We start from the raw sequence: 14388 nt of genomic DNA, 5'->3' as shown, positions 1-14388 counted from the left end.
ACATTTTCTAGTCTATCCAGAAGAATGGAATGATCAATGGTATCAAATGCTGCACTAAGGTCAAGCAACACAAGCAGCGAGACACAGCTCTGATCAGACGCCAACAGTAGGTCGTTTACTACTTTAACCAGAGCTGTCTCTGTGCTATGATGAGGTCTAAATCCTGACTGATACATTTCATGGATGTTATTCCTATGTAAATATGAGCATAACTGCTGTGCAAGGATCTTGGAGATAAAGGGGAGGTTTCATATTGGCCGGTAATTGGACAGCTGACAGGGATCAAGGTCAGTTTTTTTTTAATCAGAGGGTTGATAACTGCTAGTTGAAAGGATTTGGGTACATAGGTGATCTTAAGAGAAGAACTTATTATTTTTAGAAGCAGTTCAATTACTTCATGTACAGTGGTGCCTGAAAGTTTGTGAACCTTTTAGAATTTTCTGTATTTCTGCATAAATATGACCTAAAACATCATCAGATTTTCACACAAGTCCTAAAAGTAGACAAAGAGAACCCAGTTAAACAAATGAGACAAAAATATTATACTTGCTCATTTATTTATTGAGGAAAATGATCCACTATTACATATCTGTGAGTGGCAAAAGTATTTGAACCTCTAGGATTAGCAGTTAATTTGAAGGTGAAATTTGAGTCAGGTGTTTTCAATCAATGGGATGACAATCAGGTGTGAGTGGGCACCCTGTTTTATTTAAAGAACAGGGATCTGTCAAAGTCTGATCTTCACAGCACATGTTTGTGGAAGTGTATCATGACACAAACAAAGGAGATTTCTGAGGACCTTAGAAAAAGCGTTGTTGATGCTCATCTGGCTGGAAAAGGTTATAAAACCATCTCTAAAGAGTTTGGACTCCACCAATCCACAGTCAGACAGATTTTGTACAAATGGAGGAAATTCAAGACCATTGTTACCCTCCCCAGGAGTGGTCGACCAACAAAGATCACTCCAAGAGCAAGGCATGTAATAGTCGGCGAGGTCACAAAGGACCCCAGGGTAACTTCTAAGCAACTGAAGGCCTCTCTCACATTGACTAATATTAATGTTCATGAGTCCACCATCAGGAGAACACTGAACAACAATGGTGTGCATGGCAGGGTTGCAAGGAGAAAGCCACTGCTCTCCAAAAAGAACATTGCTGCTCGTCTACAGTTTGCTAAAGATCACATGGACAAGTCAGAAGGCTATTGGAAAAATGTTTTGTGGACGGATGAGACCAAAATAGAACTTTTTGGTTTAAATTAGAAGTGTTATGTTTGGTGAAAGGAAAACGCTGCATTCCAGCATAAGAACCTTATCCCATCTGTGAAACATGGTGGTTGTAATATCATGGTTTTGGCCTGTTTTGCTGCATCTGGGTCAGGACAGCTTGCCATCATTGATGGAACAATGAATTTTGAGTTATACCAACGAATGCTAAAGGAAAATGTCAGGACATCTGTCCGTGAACTGAATCTCAAGAGAAGGTGGGTCATGCAGCAAGACAACGACCCTAAGCACACAAGTCGTTCTACCAAAGAATGGTTAAAGAAGAATAAAGTTAATGTTTTGGAATGGCCAAATCAAAGTCCTGACCTTAATCCAATCGAAATGTTGTGGAAGGACCTGAAGCAAGCAGTTCATGTGAGGAAACCCACCAACATCCCAGAGCTGAAGCTGTTCTGTACGGAGAAATGGACTAAAATTCCTCCAAGCCGGTGTGCAGGACTGATCAACAGTTACTGGAAACGTTTAGTTGCAGTTATTGCTGCACAAGGGGATCACACCAGATACTGAAAGCAAAGTTTCACATACTTTTGCCACTCACAGATATGTAACATTGGATCATTTTCCTCAATAAATGGATGACCAAGTATAATATTTTTGTCTCATTTGCTTAACTTGATGGTCTTTATCTACTTTTAGGACTTGTGTGAAAATCTGATGATGTTTTTGGTCATATTTTTGCAGAAATATAGAAAATTCTAAAGGGTTCACAAACTTTCAAGCACCACTGTATTATCTGTTTGAATAGTTATGTAGGTGAGAAATGTAGTACAGAAGTTGAGGATTTTGATGTGGAGATTAATGAAGGTAATTCAATTTCTCTAAGGGGAGTAAAACATTCTAATTGCTGATCTGATACAGTTTGTAAAGGACCACCATTGTCCTTGTATGTGTTTTGTCATTTTGCCTTGGAAAAACAACATAAATATGTAGTTAAAACTAACTATAAATATGTCTAATTTATTCTCTAATTTATTCATAAATATTTCTATTTTTGTATGTGTTTTGATCTGATTTGTGTGTGAATTTGTGATTGAATATTGTGTGTGCTCATGGTATTGAATTTTGTCCTGTGAGTAACACCATAGTTTGTACAAGGGGCAAATCTTTGTAAAGGTAGCCTGCAGATGGGAGTGATTGGAAGCTGCTTCGTTTGGGCCTAAGCCGCATGAGTTTTATCTCCAAGTTTTTTGTATTTTATTTACACAATAAAAGCTCATTTTGGCGCCTGTTTTAACGACAGATGATTATCGTATCATACATTTTTCTTTGCATTCCTTGTTGAGCGCAACGAGGTATGTATGTTTCTTTATTCAGTCATGGTTTGTAAGTCATATCTATGTATGTATAAAATGTGGTTGTGCATATGATTGTTGCTTTTACATAATGAGAAGTTCGTACTCATGGAAACTAGATGCTAAGATGTTTATTGTTTGTATGTCTTGATACAGTTTTCACGGTGCTATAAGGCTAAGATGAAATGGATTAAAGTTGATGCTATTACGAACTAAAATAAAAGAAACCTTAAGCATCTGTCGAGACTCTCTTTGGGATCCAAGGGCTGCTACACAGTTATATTTTTAACTACAGTGTCACTTAAATTGTCTGGCCTTAAATTAGTAGTTTGAATTTTTTTGTCGGATATTTTCAATTTTGTCATTTTAAAAAAATCATGAAGTTGTTGCTACTACATATCGCAAGTGTGCATGTGTCTATAGTGGACTTATTCCTGGTTAATTTTGCTACAGTATTAAATACAAATCTAAGATTATTTTTATCTTCTATTAGGGAGGAGAGATATGTTGATCTAGCAGCACTAAGAGCTTTTCTATACATCAGGAAGCTCTCCTTCCACACTAATTTTAATGCTACTAAGTTTGTTTGACGCCATTTATGTTCCAATTTTCGAGTGGTCCGTTTTAAAGTGCGAGTGTCATCGTTATACCAGGGTGCTAATTTATTTTCTCTCTGATCATTTTCCATTTAAGAGGAGCTACATTTATCTAAAGTATAGCGGAACGTTGACTCTAAGCATTCTGTTGCCTGATCAAATTCTGCAGGGGCCGACAAAGACCCAGTCAAAGTTGATAACTCTGGGAGATCATTTATAAAGCTGTGTGCAGTAGTTGACGTGACTGTGTATGTTTAATACAGTAGCATGGTGAGGTGCATATATTACTCAGACATATCACTCCGGTAATCATGAAGTGCTTCGAGAGACTAGTTCTTCAGCACATCAAGGACCACCTCCCCCCAGACTTTGACCCCTACCAGTTCGCATATCGCGTGAACAGATCCACAGAGGATGACATCGCTGTAGCTCTCCACTCTGCACTGAACCACCTGGAGCAGCAGCAGAGCTACGTCCGCACACTCTTTGTGGATTACAGTTCTGCTTTCAACACAATAATCCTGGACATCCTTATCAGTAAACTGGACACGCTCGACCTCCCCCCTCTCACATGTGCCTGGATAAAGGACTCTCTTACCAACTGGCCCCAGACTGTGAGACTTAGCCCCCACTTCTCCTCCACCCACATATTGAGCACCGGCTCTCCACAGGGCTGTGTGCTGAGCCCCCTCCTGTACTGCCTCTACACCCACAACTGTAGTCCAACCCACAACAACAACAACCTTATCGTCAAGTTTGCTGACAACACCACAGTGGTCAGACTCATCTCAAAGGGAGACGAGGCAGCCTACAGAGAGGAGGTCCTGAAGTTGGCAGCCTGGTGTTCAGAAAATAACCTCGCTCTGAACACCAAGAAAACCAAAGAGCTCATTGTTGACTTCAGGAAGCACAGCACTGACCTAGCCCCCCTCTACATCAACAGCGTGTATGTGGAGAGGGTCCACACCTTCCGGTTTCTCGGCGTCCTCATCTCCTGGTCAGTAAACATTACAGCAGTCATTAAGAAGGCTCAGCAGTGGCTACACTTCCTGAGAGTCCTCAGGAAGTACAACCTAAACCCCAACCTGCTGCTGACCTTCTACCGCTCATCCATCGAGAGCCTGCTGACATACTGTATTACAGTATGAAATGGCAGCTGCATTGCTGTAGACAGGGAGAGGCTCCAGAGGGTAGTTAAGGCAGCACAGAAGATCATTGGCTGCCCTCTCCCCTCCCTGATGGACATTTACACCTCCCGCTGCCTTAGAAGAGCTAAGAATATTTATCAAGGACAGCTCCCACCCTGGCTTTGATCTGTTCGACCTGTTACCCTCAGGGAGGCGCTACAGGTGCATCAGGACAAAGACAAATCGATTCAAAAACAGCTTCTTTCCAAAAGCCATAACCACCCTGAACTTGGATATGCTCTGACTTTATTTATTTTACTATGTGACTCTCTTCATGCAATAATTTTATAATGTGCAGTACTTTATACAGTGGTGCTTGAAAGTTTGTGAACCCATTAGAATTTTCTATATTTCTGCATAAATATGACCTAAAACATCATCAGATTTTCACACAATTCCTAAAAGTAGATAAAGAGAACCCAGTTAAACAAATGAGACAAAAATATTATACTTGGTCATTTATTTATTGAGGAAAATGTTCCAATATTATATATCTGTGAGTGGCAAAAGTATGTGAAACTCTAGGATTAGCAGTTAATTTGAAGGTGAAATTAGAGTCAGGTGTTCTCAATCAATGGGATGACAATCAGGTGTGAGTGGGCACCTTGTTTTATTTAAAGAACAAGGATTTATCAAAGTCTGATCTTCACAACACATGTTTATGGAAGTGTATCATGGCACGAACAAAGGAGATTTCTGAGGACCTCAGAAAAAGCATTGTTGATGCTCATCATGCTGGAAAAGGTTACAAAACCATCTCTAAAGAGTTTGGACTCCACCAATCCACAGTCAGATTATGTACAAATGGAAGAAATTCAAGACCATTGATACCCTCCCCAGGAGTGGTCGACCAACAAAGATCATTTCAAGAGCAAGGCTTGTAATAGTTGGCAAGGTCACAAAGGACCCCAGGGTAACTTCTAAGCAACTGAAGGCCTCTCTCACATTGGCTAATGTTCATGAGTCCACCATCAGGAGAACACTGAATAACAATGGTGTGCATGTCAGGGTTGCAAGGAGAAAGCCGCTGCTCTCCAAAAAGAACATTGCTGCTCATCTGCAGTTTGCTAAAGATCACGTGGACAAGCCAGAAGGCTATTGGAAAAATGTTTTGTGGACAGATGAGACCAAAACAGAACTTTTTGGTTTAAATGAGAAGCGTTATGTTTGGAGAAAGGAAAACACTGCATTCCAGCATGAGAACCTTATCCCATCTGTGAAACATGGTGGTGGTAGTATCATGGTTTGTGCCTGTTTTGCTGCATCTGGGCCAGGACGACTTGCCATCATTGATGGAACAGTGAATTCTGAATTATACCAGTATATTCTAAAAGAAAATGTCAGGACATCTGTCCATGAACTGGCTCTCAAGAGAAGGTGGGTCATGCAGCAAGACAACAACCTTAAGCACACAAGTTGTTCCACCAAAGAATGGTTAAAGAAGAATAAAGTGAATGTTTTGGAATGGCCAAGTCAAAGTCCTAACCTTAATCCAATCAAAATGTTGTGGAAGGACCTGAAGCGAGCAGTTCATGTGAGGAAACCCACCAACATCCCAAAGTTGAAGCTGTTCTGTACAGAGGAATGGGCTAAAATTCCTCCAAGCCGGTGTGCAGGACTGATCAACAGTTACCAGAAATGTTTAGTTGCAGTTATTGCTGCACAAGGGGGTCACACCAGATACTGAAAGCAAAGGTTCACATACTTTTGCCACTCACAGATATGTAATATTGGATCATTTTCCTCAATAAATAAATGACCAGGTATAATATTTTTTGTCTCATTTGTTTAACTGGGTTCTCTTTATCTACTTTTAGGACTTGTGTGCAAATCTGATGACGTTTTAGGTCATATTTATGCAGAAATATAGACAATTCTAAAGGGTTCACAAACTTTCAAGCACCGCTGTAAGGTGACTCTTTCTGTGCAATACTTTTATAATGTGCAATACTTCACTCCATAATGTGAAACGCAACACATTCACCTCAGGACTGTGCACCTTACACACAGCACATACGCCTCAAGTCTGTGCACCTTACCTTGCAATACTTCATAATGTGTAATATTTTATTTTATAATGTGACTCTCTCGTGCAATAATTTATAATGTGCAATGAGCAATACCTCACTCCATAATGTGTAACACAACACATACACCTCAGGACTGTGCACCTTACCCCCCTTATACCCTCCCCCCCATTTTTTTCTCTCTCCACGCTGTTTGCACTGTTATTGGAGGTGCTTTAATCTCATTGTACATGTGTATAGTGACAATAAAGGCATTCTATTCTATACTGAATGAGATGAGATAATGATCTGAGAGAACTTCAGACTGTGGAAGTGTGACTATATTTTCTATGTTTAACCCAAATGTTAGTATTAGATTGAGTGAGTGTGACCACCATAATGGGTCGGTCCTATGACAGTGATTAACCCCTACTGAATCTACAATGGACACAAATGCTGTTTTCAAAGGGTCTTCTGGGTTATCGAAGTGAATATTAAAATCTCCGACAACTAAAGCTTTGTATAAGGAAATAACCAGATCTGAAATAAAATCTGCAAATTCAGAAAGAAACTCAGAATATGGCCCCGGGGGCCTGTAAATAATAAGCAATGGAATTAACTGGGTAGACTTATTTTTTGAGGCTACATACATTATATTAGTATGAAGAACTTCAAATGTATTAAATTTATAACCAGGTTTGTGTGTTACACCTAGATAATCATTATAAATAACCGCGATGCCTCCTCCTCTGCCAGTTAGACGAGGCTGGTGTATGTACAGTGGTGCTTGAAAGTTTGTGAACCCATTAGAATTTTCTATATTTCTGCATAAATATGACCTAAAACATCATCAGATTTTCACACAAGTCCTAAAAGTAGATAAAGAGAACCCAGTTAAACAAATGAGACAAAAATATTATACTTGATCATTTATTTAGTGAGGAAAACGATCCAATATTACATATCTGTGAGTGGCAAAAGTATGTGAACTGCTTGGATTAGCAGTTAATTTGAAGGTGAAATTAGAATCAGGTGTTTTCAATCAATGGGATAACAATCAGGTGTGAGTGGACACCCTGTTTTATTTAAAGAACAGGGATCTATCAAAGTCTGATCTTCACAACACATGGTTGTGGAAGTGTATCATGGCATGAACAAAGGAGATTTCTGAAGACCTCAGAAAAAGCATTGTTGATGCTGATCAGGCTGGAAAAGGTTACAAAACCATCTCTAAAGAGTTTGGACTCCACCAATCCACAGTCAGACAGATTGTGTACAAATGGAGGAAATCCAAGACCATTGTTACCCTCCCCAGGAGTGGCCGACCAACAAAGATCACTCCAAGAGCAAGGTGTGTAATAGTTGGCGAGGTCACAAAGGACCCCAGGGTAACTTCTAAGCAACTGAAGGCCTCTCTCACATTGGCTAATGTTCATGAGTCCACCATCAGGAGAACACTGAACAACAATGGTGTACATTGCAGGGTTGCAAGGAGAAAGCCACTGCTCTCCAAAAAGAACTTTGCTGCTCATCTGCAGTTTGCTAAAGATCACATGGAGAAGCCAGAAGACTACTAGAAAAATGTTTTGTGGAGGGATGAGACCAAAATAGAACTTTTCTGTTTAAATGAGAAGCGTTATGTTTGGAGAAAGGAAAACACTGCATTCCAGCATAAGAATGTTATTGCATCTGTGAAACATGGTGGTGGTAGTATCATTGTTTGGGCCTGTTTTGCTGCATCTGGGCCAGGATGGCTTCTCATCATTGATAGAACAATGAATTCTGAATTATACCAGCAAATTCTAAAGGAAAATGTCAGGACATCTGTCCATGAACTGAATCTCAAGAGAAGGTGGGTCATGCAGCAAGACAACGACCCTAAGCACACAAGTCGTTCTACCAAAGAATGGTTAAAGAAGAATAAAGTGAATGTTTTGGAATGGGGCGGCACGGTGGTGTAGTGGTTAGCGCTGTCGCCTCACAGCAAGAAGGTCCTGGGTTTGAGCCCTGGGGCCGGCGAGGGCCTTTCTGTGTGGAGTTTGCATGTTCTCCCCGTGTCCGCGTGGGTTTCCTCCGGGTGCTCCGGTTTCCCCCACAGTCCAAAGACACGCAGGTTAGGTTAACTGGTGACTCTAAATTGAGTGTAGGTGTGAATGTGAGTGTGAATGGTTGTCTGTGTCTATGTGTCAGCCCTGTGATGACCTGGTGACTTGTCCAGGGTGAACCCCGCCTTTCGCCTGTAGTCAGCTGGGATAGGATCCAGCTCGCCTGCGACCCTGTAGAACAGGATAAAGCGGCTACAGATAATGAGATGAGATGAGATGTTTTGGAATGGCCAAGTCAAAGTCCTGACCTTAATCCAATGGAAATGTTGTGGAAGGACCTGAAGCGAGCAGTTCATGTGAGGAAACCCACCAACATCCCAGAGTTGAAGCTGTTCTGTACGGAGGAACGGGCTAAAATTCCTCTAAGCCGGTGTGCAGGACTGATCAACAGTTACCGGAAATGTTGAGTTGTAATTGTTGCTGCACAAGGAGGTCACACCAGATACTGAAAGCAAAGGTTCATATACTTTTGCCACTCACATATGTAATTTGGATCATTTTCCTCAATAAATAAATGACCAGGTATAATAGATGGATACTAGGGCTGCACAATATATCGAAAAAGTATCGATATCGCGATATCATAGTTTGCGATACACATACCGGAAAAATTACTTAAATTTCGATAAAAGGCACATTTTTCTGTGCCGTCCAATCACATTTGAATGTCAACAAGCACCGCGGGATAACTCCGCCCCCTATTGCAAAACAAGTAAAAGCCTCGTGGTGATGGCGAAGGCGGGAGCAAGTGTGGTGAGACAAACTTGTGTGAGGAGGAACTGGTTTCCAAAAAAAAAAAAAAAAAATGCACGTCTGCTATTTGGAAGTACTTTGGATTCAGGAGGGGTGACGTACTGCAAACTCGGGTACTTTGCAAGACATGTACCTGTAAAACAGTGGTGGGGCGGCTCACTGGGACAAACACTGCTGTACAGAAGCATAAAAACATAAAACCGCGCTCTCTCTCACACACACACACTACCTCTCACTCTCACACACAACACACACACTACCGCTCGCTCACTCACACACACTACCGCTCTCACTCTCTCTCTCTCACACACACTACCGCTCTCACTCTCTCTCTCTCTCTCACACACACACACAACCGCTCGCTCACACACACTACCGCTCTCTCTCTCTCTCTCTCTCTCTCACACACACAACCGCTCGCTCACTCACACACACTACCTCTCTCTTTCTCTCTCTCTCTCACACACACACACAACCGCTCGCTCACTCACACACACTACCGCTCTCACTCTCTCTCTCTCTCTCTCTCACACACACACTACCGCTCTCACTCTCTCTCTCTCTCTCACACACACACACAACCGCTCGCTCACTCACACACACTACCTCTCTCTCTCTCTCTCTCTCACACACACACTACCGCTCTCACTCTCTCTCTCTCTCTCACACACACACACTACCTCTCTCTTTCTCTCTCTCTCTCACACACACACACTACCTCTCTCTCTCTCTCTCTCACACACACACACACTACCGCTCTCACTCTCTCTCTCACACACACACAACCGCTCGCTCACTCACACACACTACCTCTCTCTTTCTCTCTCTCTCTCACACACACACACAACCGCTCGCTCACTCACACACACTACCTCTCTCTCTCTCTCTCTCTCTCACACACACACACACACACACACACTACCGCTCTCACTCTCTCTCTCTCTCTCACACACACTACCGCTCTCACTCTCTCTCTCTCTCTCTCACACACACACACACACTACCTCTCTCTTTCTCTCTCTCTCACACACACACTACCGCTCTCACTCTCTCTTTCTCTCTCTCTCTCTCTCTCTCACACACACACACAACCGCTCGCTCACTCACACACGCTCTCTCTCTCTCTCTCTCTCTCACACACACACCACTGCTCTCTCACCCGAATGTGTTATTAACCCCGCTGTCGGAGGGGTTATTATTTTCACCTGCGTCAGTCTGTGTGTGTGTGTATCTGTCTGTCTGTCTGTCTGTCTGTGTGTCTGCAAGATATCTCAAGAACCAATGGATCGATTTGGACCAAATTTTGTACATGTGTTGCCAATCACCCAGGAAGGAAACCATTAAATTTTGGAGGTCAAAGGTCAAGGTCATGGCAGAACTTCGAAATTTTCGCCCAATGTATTTTAATAGGGAAAAGGCGGGGTTTGCACTCGTTAGAGTGTCCCTGTCTAGTTAACAGATTGTGTTTGAGTTTATGGTGAATCTGTGTCGCTCACCTTCATCTCCTGGTAGCCGCTGAAATTGCCATTTTGAATGCTTTATGTTAATGTAATGTAGTTTTCAGTTTTTTGTTTACTTCAACGTAAGACATTTTCTGCTGCGCTCACAAAAATTAAGAGATTTAAAGATGATTGATGGACACCATTGCAGGTGTAGCCATGTTTTTCCAATAAAAAATAATGTTGGAATGGAAGCGATGCATTGGGTGTTTTTTTTTAAATGCTAGATACAGGGCAGAACGGCGAGTAGAGGTAAGAAAAACATTATATATTTAATTATCGTGATAGATATCGATATCGAGATATTCAGTCATGTTATCGAATATCGCATATTTTTCTGATATCGTGCAGCCCTAATGGATACTGTCCCGCCCTAACAGGCCAGCAGTGCCCCCAAAATTAGCCCAATTATCTATAAAGCCCACACTGTTTTCAGAGCACCACCTGGACAACCAGTAGTTCAACGACCATAACCTGCTGTCAGCTATTGAGGTATTTCACCTGACGTCACAGGGTCACGTGACGCCCCGGTGTCCACCATTTTGGACGGCAAGCTAGCTAATATCAACAACAGTAGCTGGTATGTTACTGTAGCAATATTTACGTTCAGTCATTTGGATGACTGTTAAACCCTTTCAGTCTCAAGTTTTTCCTTTACTGGATTTACTAGTTTACTGAGCTAGCGCGCGATGGCTCCCGGCTTGGCCGGCTAGCGCGCGATGGCTCCCGGCTTGGCCGGCGAGCGCGCGATGGCTCCCGGCTTGGCCGGCGAGCGCGCGATGGCTCCCGGCTTGGCCGGCGAGCGCGCGATGGCTCCCGGCTTGGCCGGAGAGCGCGCGATGGCTCCCGGCTTGGCCGGAGAGCGCGCGATGGCTCCCGGCTTGGCCGGCGAGCGCGCGATGGCTCCCGGCTTGGCCGGCGAGCGCGCGATGGCTCCCCGCTTGGCCGGAGAGCGCGCGATGGCTCCCGGCTTGGCCGGAGAGCGCGCGATGGCTCCCGGCTTGGCCGGCGAGCGCGCGATGGCTCCCGGCTTGGCCGAGCGCGCTAGCTCAGTAAACTAGTAAATCCAGTAAAGGAAAAACTTGAGACTGAAAGGTTTTAACAGTCATCCAAATGACTGAACGTAAATATTGCTACAGTAACATACCAGCTACGATGTTGTTGACATTAGCTAGTGCTAACAGCTAGTTGCTAATACACTGCTACAGCTACACCGACCCTAATAATACAGTTCTTGGTCATTGCCTGGTAACAGCAAATTTATAATGGGCCATGTCTCAACAGACTAAGAAGTTATTTCAATGACATTTAATAACATTTTGTTTATCCTGAGGACCGAAAGTAAATGAAAATGTGAACAAACCTTAGCTGTAATAAGATGGCGACCACCGGCTCCAGGGACGACCCGCTGATGTAGGCATGTTACCCAGCCTGACACAAAATATTTGTAGGCATCCAAACTCGTATACGCTTTCAGATCAATACCTGTGTATGGCGATGGGTTTTTAACGACATAGGTATACAGATCATGTGGGCCGAAGTCAGGTAAAGACGAGGGCTTCGTGTACTTCCGTACGTCAGTGAACAATCCTGGTGGAAGCAGGTAAACGTCGTTCTCTAAGCCTGCTAACCTCAATCTTTGCAAATACCTCTCCCTCTGCTCGCCCTGTAAATGCCCTACGTCGCTGGATAGTGAAGGTGTTTTCTGCATCTCGCTCCTTTTTCTTTTATGTTTTTCGTTTGTCGCCTTCCTCGCATTCAAACTGATTCGAGCCGTGCCGTCCAAAATGGCAGCGTCACATGACTTGGTCACGTGAGTGAAATACCTCAATATCGCCACGCCGCACTGGGATGGGGCCAGAGCATACTACAGCATCGGACATTGCCTTCGCTAGTTTAAACACTTCTACAAAGTTACTCTTGGTAACCTCAGACTGACGAAGGCGTACATCATTAACTCCTGCATGGATAACTATCTTTGAGAACCTGTGCTTGCCTCGGACCCTAAGATTACCTGCTATGTCTGGCGCCCTGGCTCCTGCTATACACCTAACTAAAGCTGCTGGTGCCCCTAAAGGCTGAGCTAATTTCATGTGCCATATGATAAAGTCCTCTATAACCAGAGCTCTTTCAGGTTTCTCAGCAGGTGCATCACTAAAGAGAGCAAACCTGTTTGACACGTGAAGTGGAGAGGAGTGGTGGTCCCATGGGTGAGCCTCAACGGTAGCTTTGGCTCTACGCTTATGCCGCTGAGTCATCACCCATTCGCCCCGCTGTAAGGGCTCTAATGCCGGAATTGGGGAATTACTAACTCCACCTAGGGCATCCAGACTTCCCCTGCAGAAACTACACTGTCTTCATTCTCACTAGCCTTCTCTAAAGCCCGGATACGTGCTTCTAAAGCTGCAATCTTCTCCAGCAGAGAGCTAACTAATCTGCACTTATCACAAATAAAGCTGTCACTAGCGATGGAGGGAGAATGACTAAACATCCTGCGCTCAGCACACTGAACAAACTGAAGGTGTGCCATGATGAAAGGATTCATGTACCTTCATTAAAGATCTGTTGATATTAAAGCAGATCCAATGTGGATGGCCTCCGCTTGTGGTCTTCATGAAGGAGGAGAAAAAAGAAAGCTTCCGGTCTTCCAGAAAAAAAGATGCGGAAAGAGGAAAGCAAAAGTGAAAGTACAATAAAAAATGAAAAGGATACTGGAAAATTATTTGTAGAGAAAATAAAAAAAAAGATTAGTGATTAACGCCAACACTCGCAGAAAAAAGACTCATCGCAAACAACTTGGAAACCAGGAAGTACGTCTGTAGTCTCCTCTACATCATGTGACATGGCAGACTTCTAACCACCACCACAGTACCTTCAAAGATGGACTTCAGATCACCAGAGACCCTTAAGTGCTCCTTTCACAGATCTCCAGTCGAGGTCAACACTTCACTGAATGTGCTTAGCATAACTTTTGCAAGATTTCATCTCTCCCTGTTGAGGCATCAAACTATTTAACAGAACCTCTTTGAGGCCATCCAAAAGTCTTTTTCATAGCCTCTCCAAACTCCTCCTACACCTTATAAGCCCTCAATGAGCATTAATCAATATCCTTGATTCCATTTTATTCCTTTTTAATATTTTTAAACAAATTTGTACTCACTTTTCTTTATACCAAATATTATGGCCATGTGATGTGATCACACACAAAAGTACTTTAACTGTGTGTGTGTGTGTGTGTGTGTGAGAGAGAGAGAGCGAGCGAGAGAGAGAGACAGAGAGAGAGAAAGGAGCGAAAGAAACAGAGAGAAAGGGACAGATAAAGGGGTACATGAAGGATAATCATCTCACCACAATATCTCCAGCTTACATTGTGGACTTTCCAGTCCACCTGAAAGCAGCTTCACTCCTGTATCCCACAGTTTATTTTCACTCAGGTCCAGTTCTCGGAGATTGGAGGAGTTTGAGCTAAGAACTGAGGACAAAACTCTGCAGCTTTCCTCTGAGAGATTACAACCACATAGCCTGCAAGAGAAATGATACCAGAACCTATATCACACAAACATAAAATGACATTTATAAGAAGCAAATTTCCTTGTTTTAACAATAGGGTGGTCAGGTCATTTAAATTTGGGGGTGGGGGTGTTCCCTTTATATTTCTAGGGAGT

At 43.0% G+C, this 14388-nt stretch overlaps 1 protein-coding gene across 1 annotated transcript in view; it reads right to left on the bottom strand.

Annotated features, from left to right (window-relative positions):
* Positions 1-14388, bottom strand: part of LOC132885517 (NLR family CARD domain-containing protein 3-like) — an 89654-nt gene that overhangs the window by 17492 nt on the left and 57774 nt on the right. The window contains exon 8 of the mRNA XM_060920237.1: positions 14072-14245. Within this exon, the coding sequence (XP_060776220.1) occupies positions 14072-14245 (174 nt within the window). The remainder of the gene's footprint in view (positions 1-14071; positions 14246-14388) is intronic.

This window comes from Neoarius graeffei, chromosome 4 (genome assembly GCF_027579695.1).
Source record: "Neoarius graeffei isolate fNeoGra1 chromosome 4, fNeoGra1.pri, whole genome shotgun sequence".
Classification (NCBI taxonomy): Eukaryota; Metazoa; Chordata; class Actinopteri; order Siluriformes; family Ariidae; genus Neoarius; species Neoarius graeffei.
Note: the sequence above shows the minus strand (reverse complement) of the source record. Positions and strands in the feature narration are given on the sequence as shown.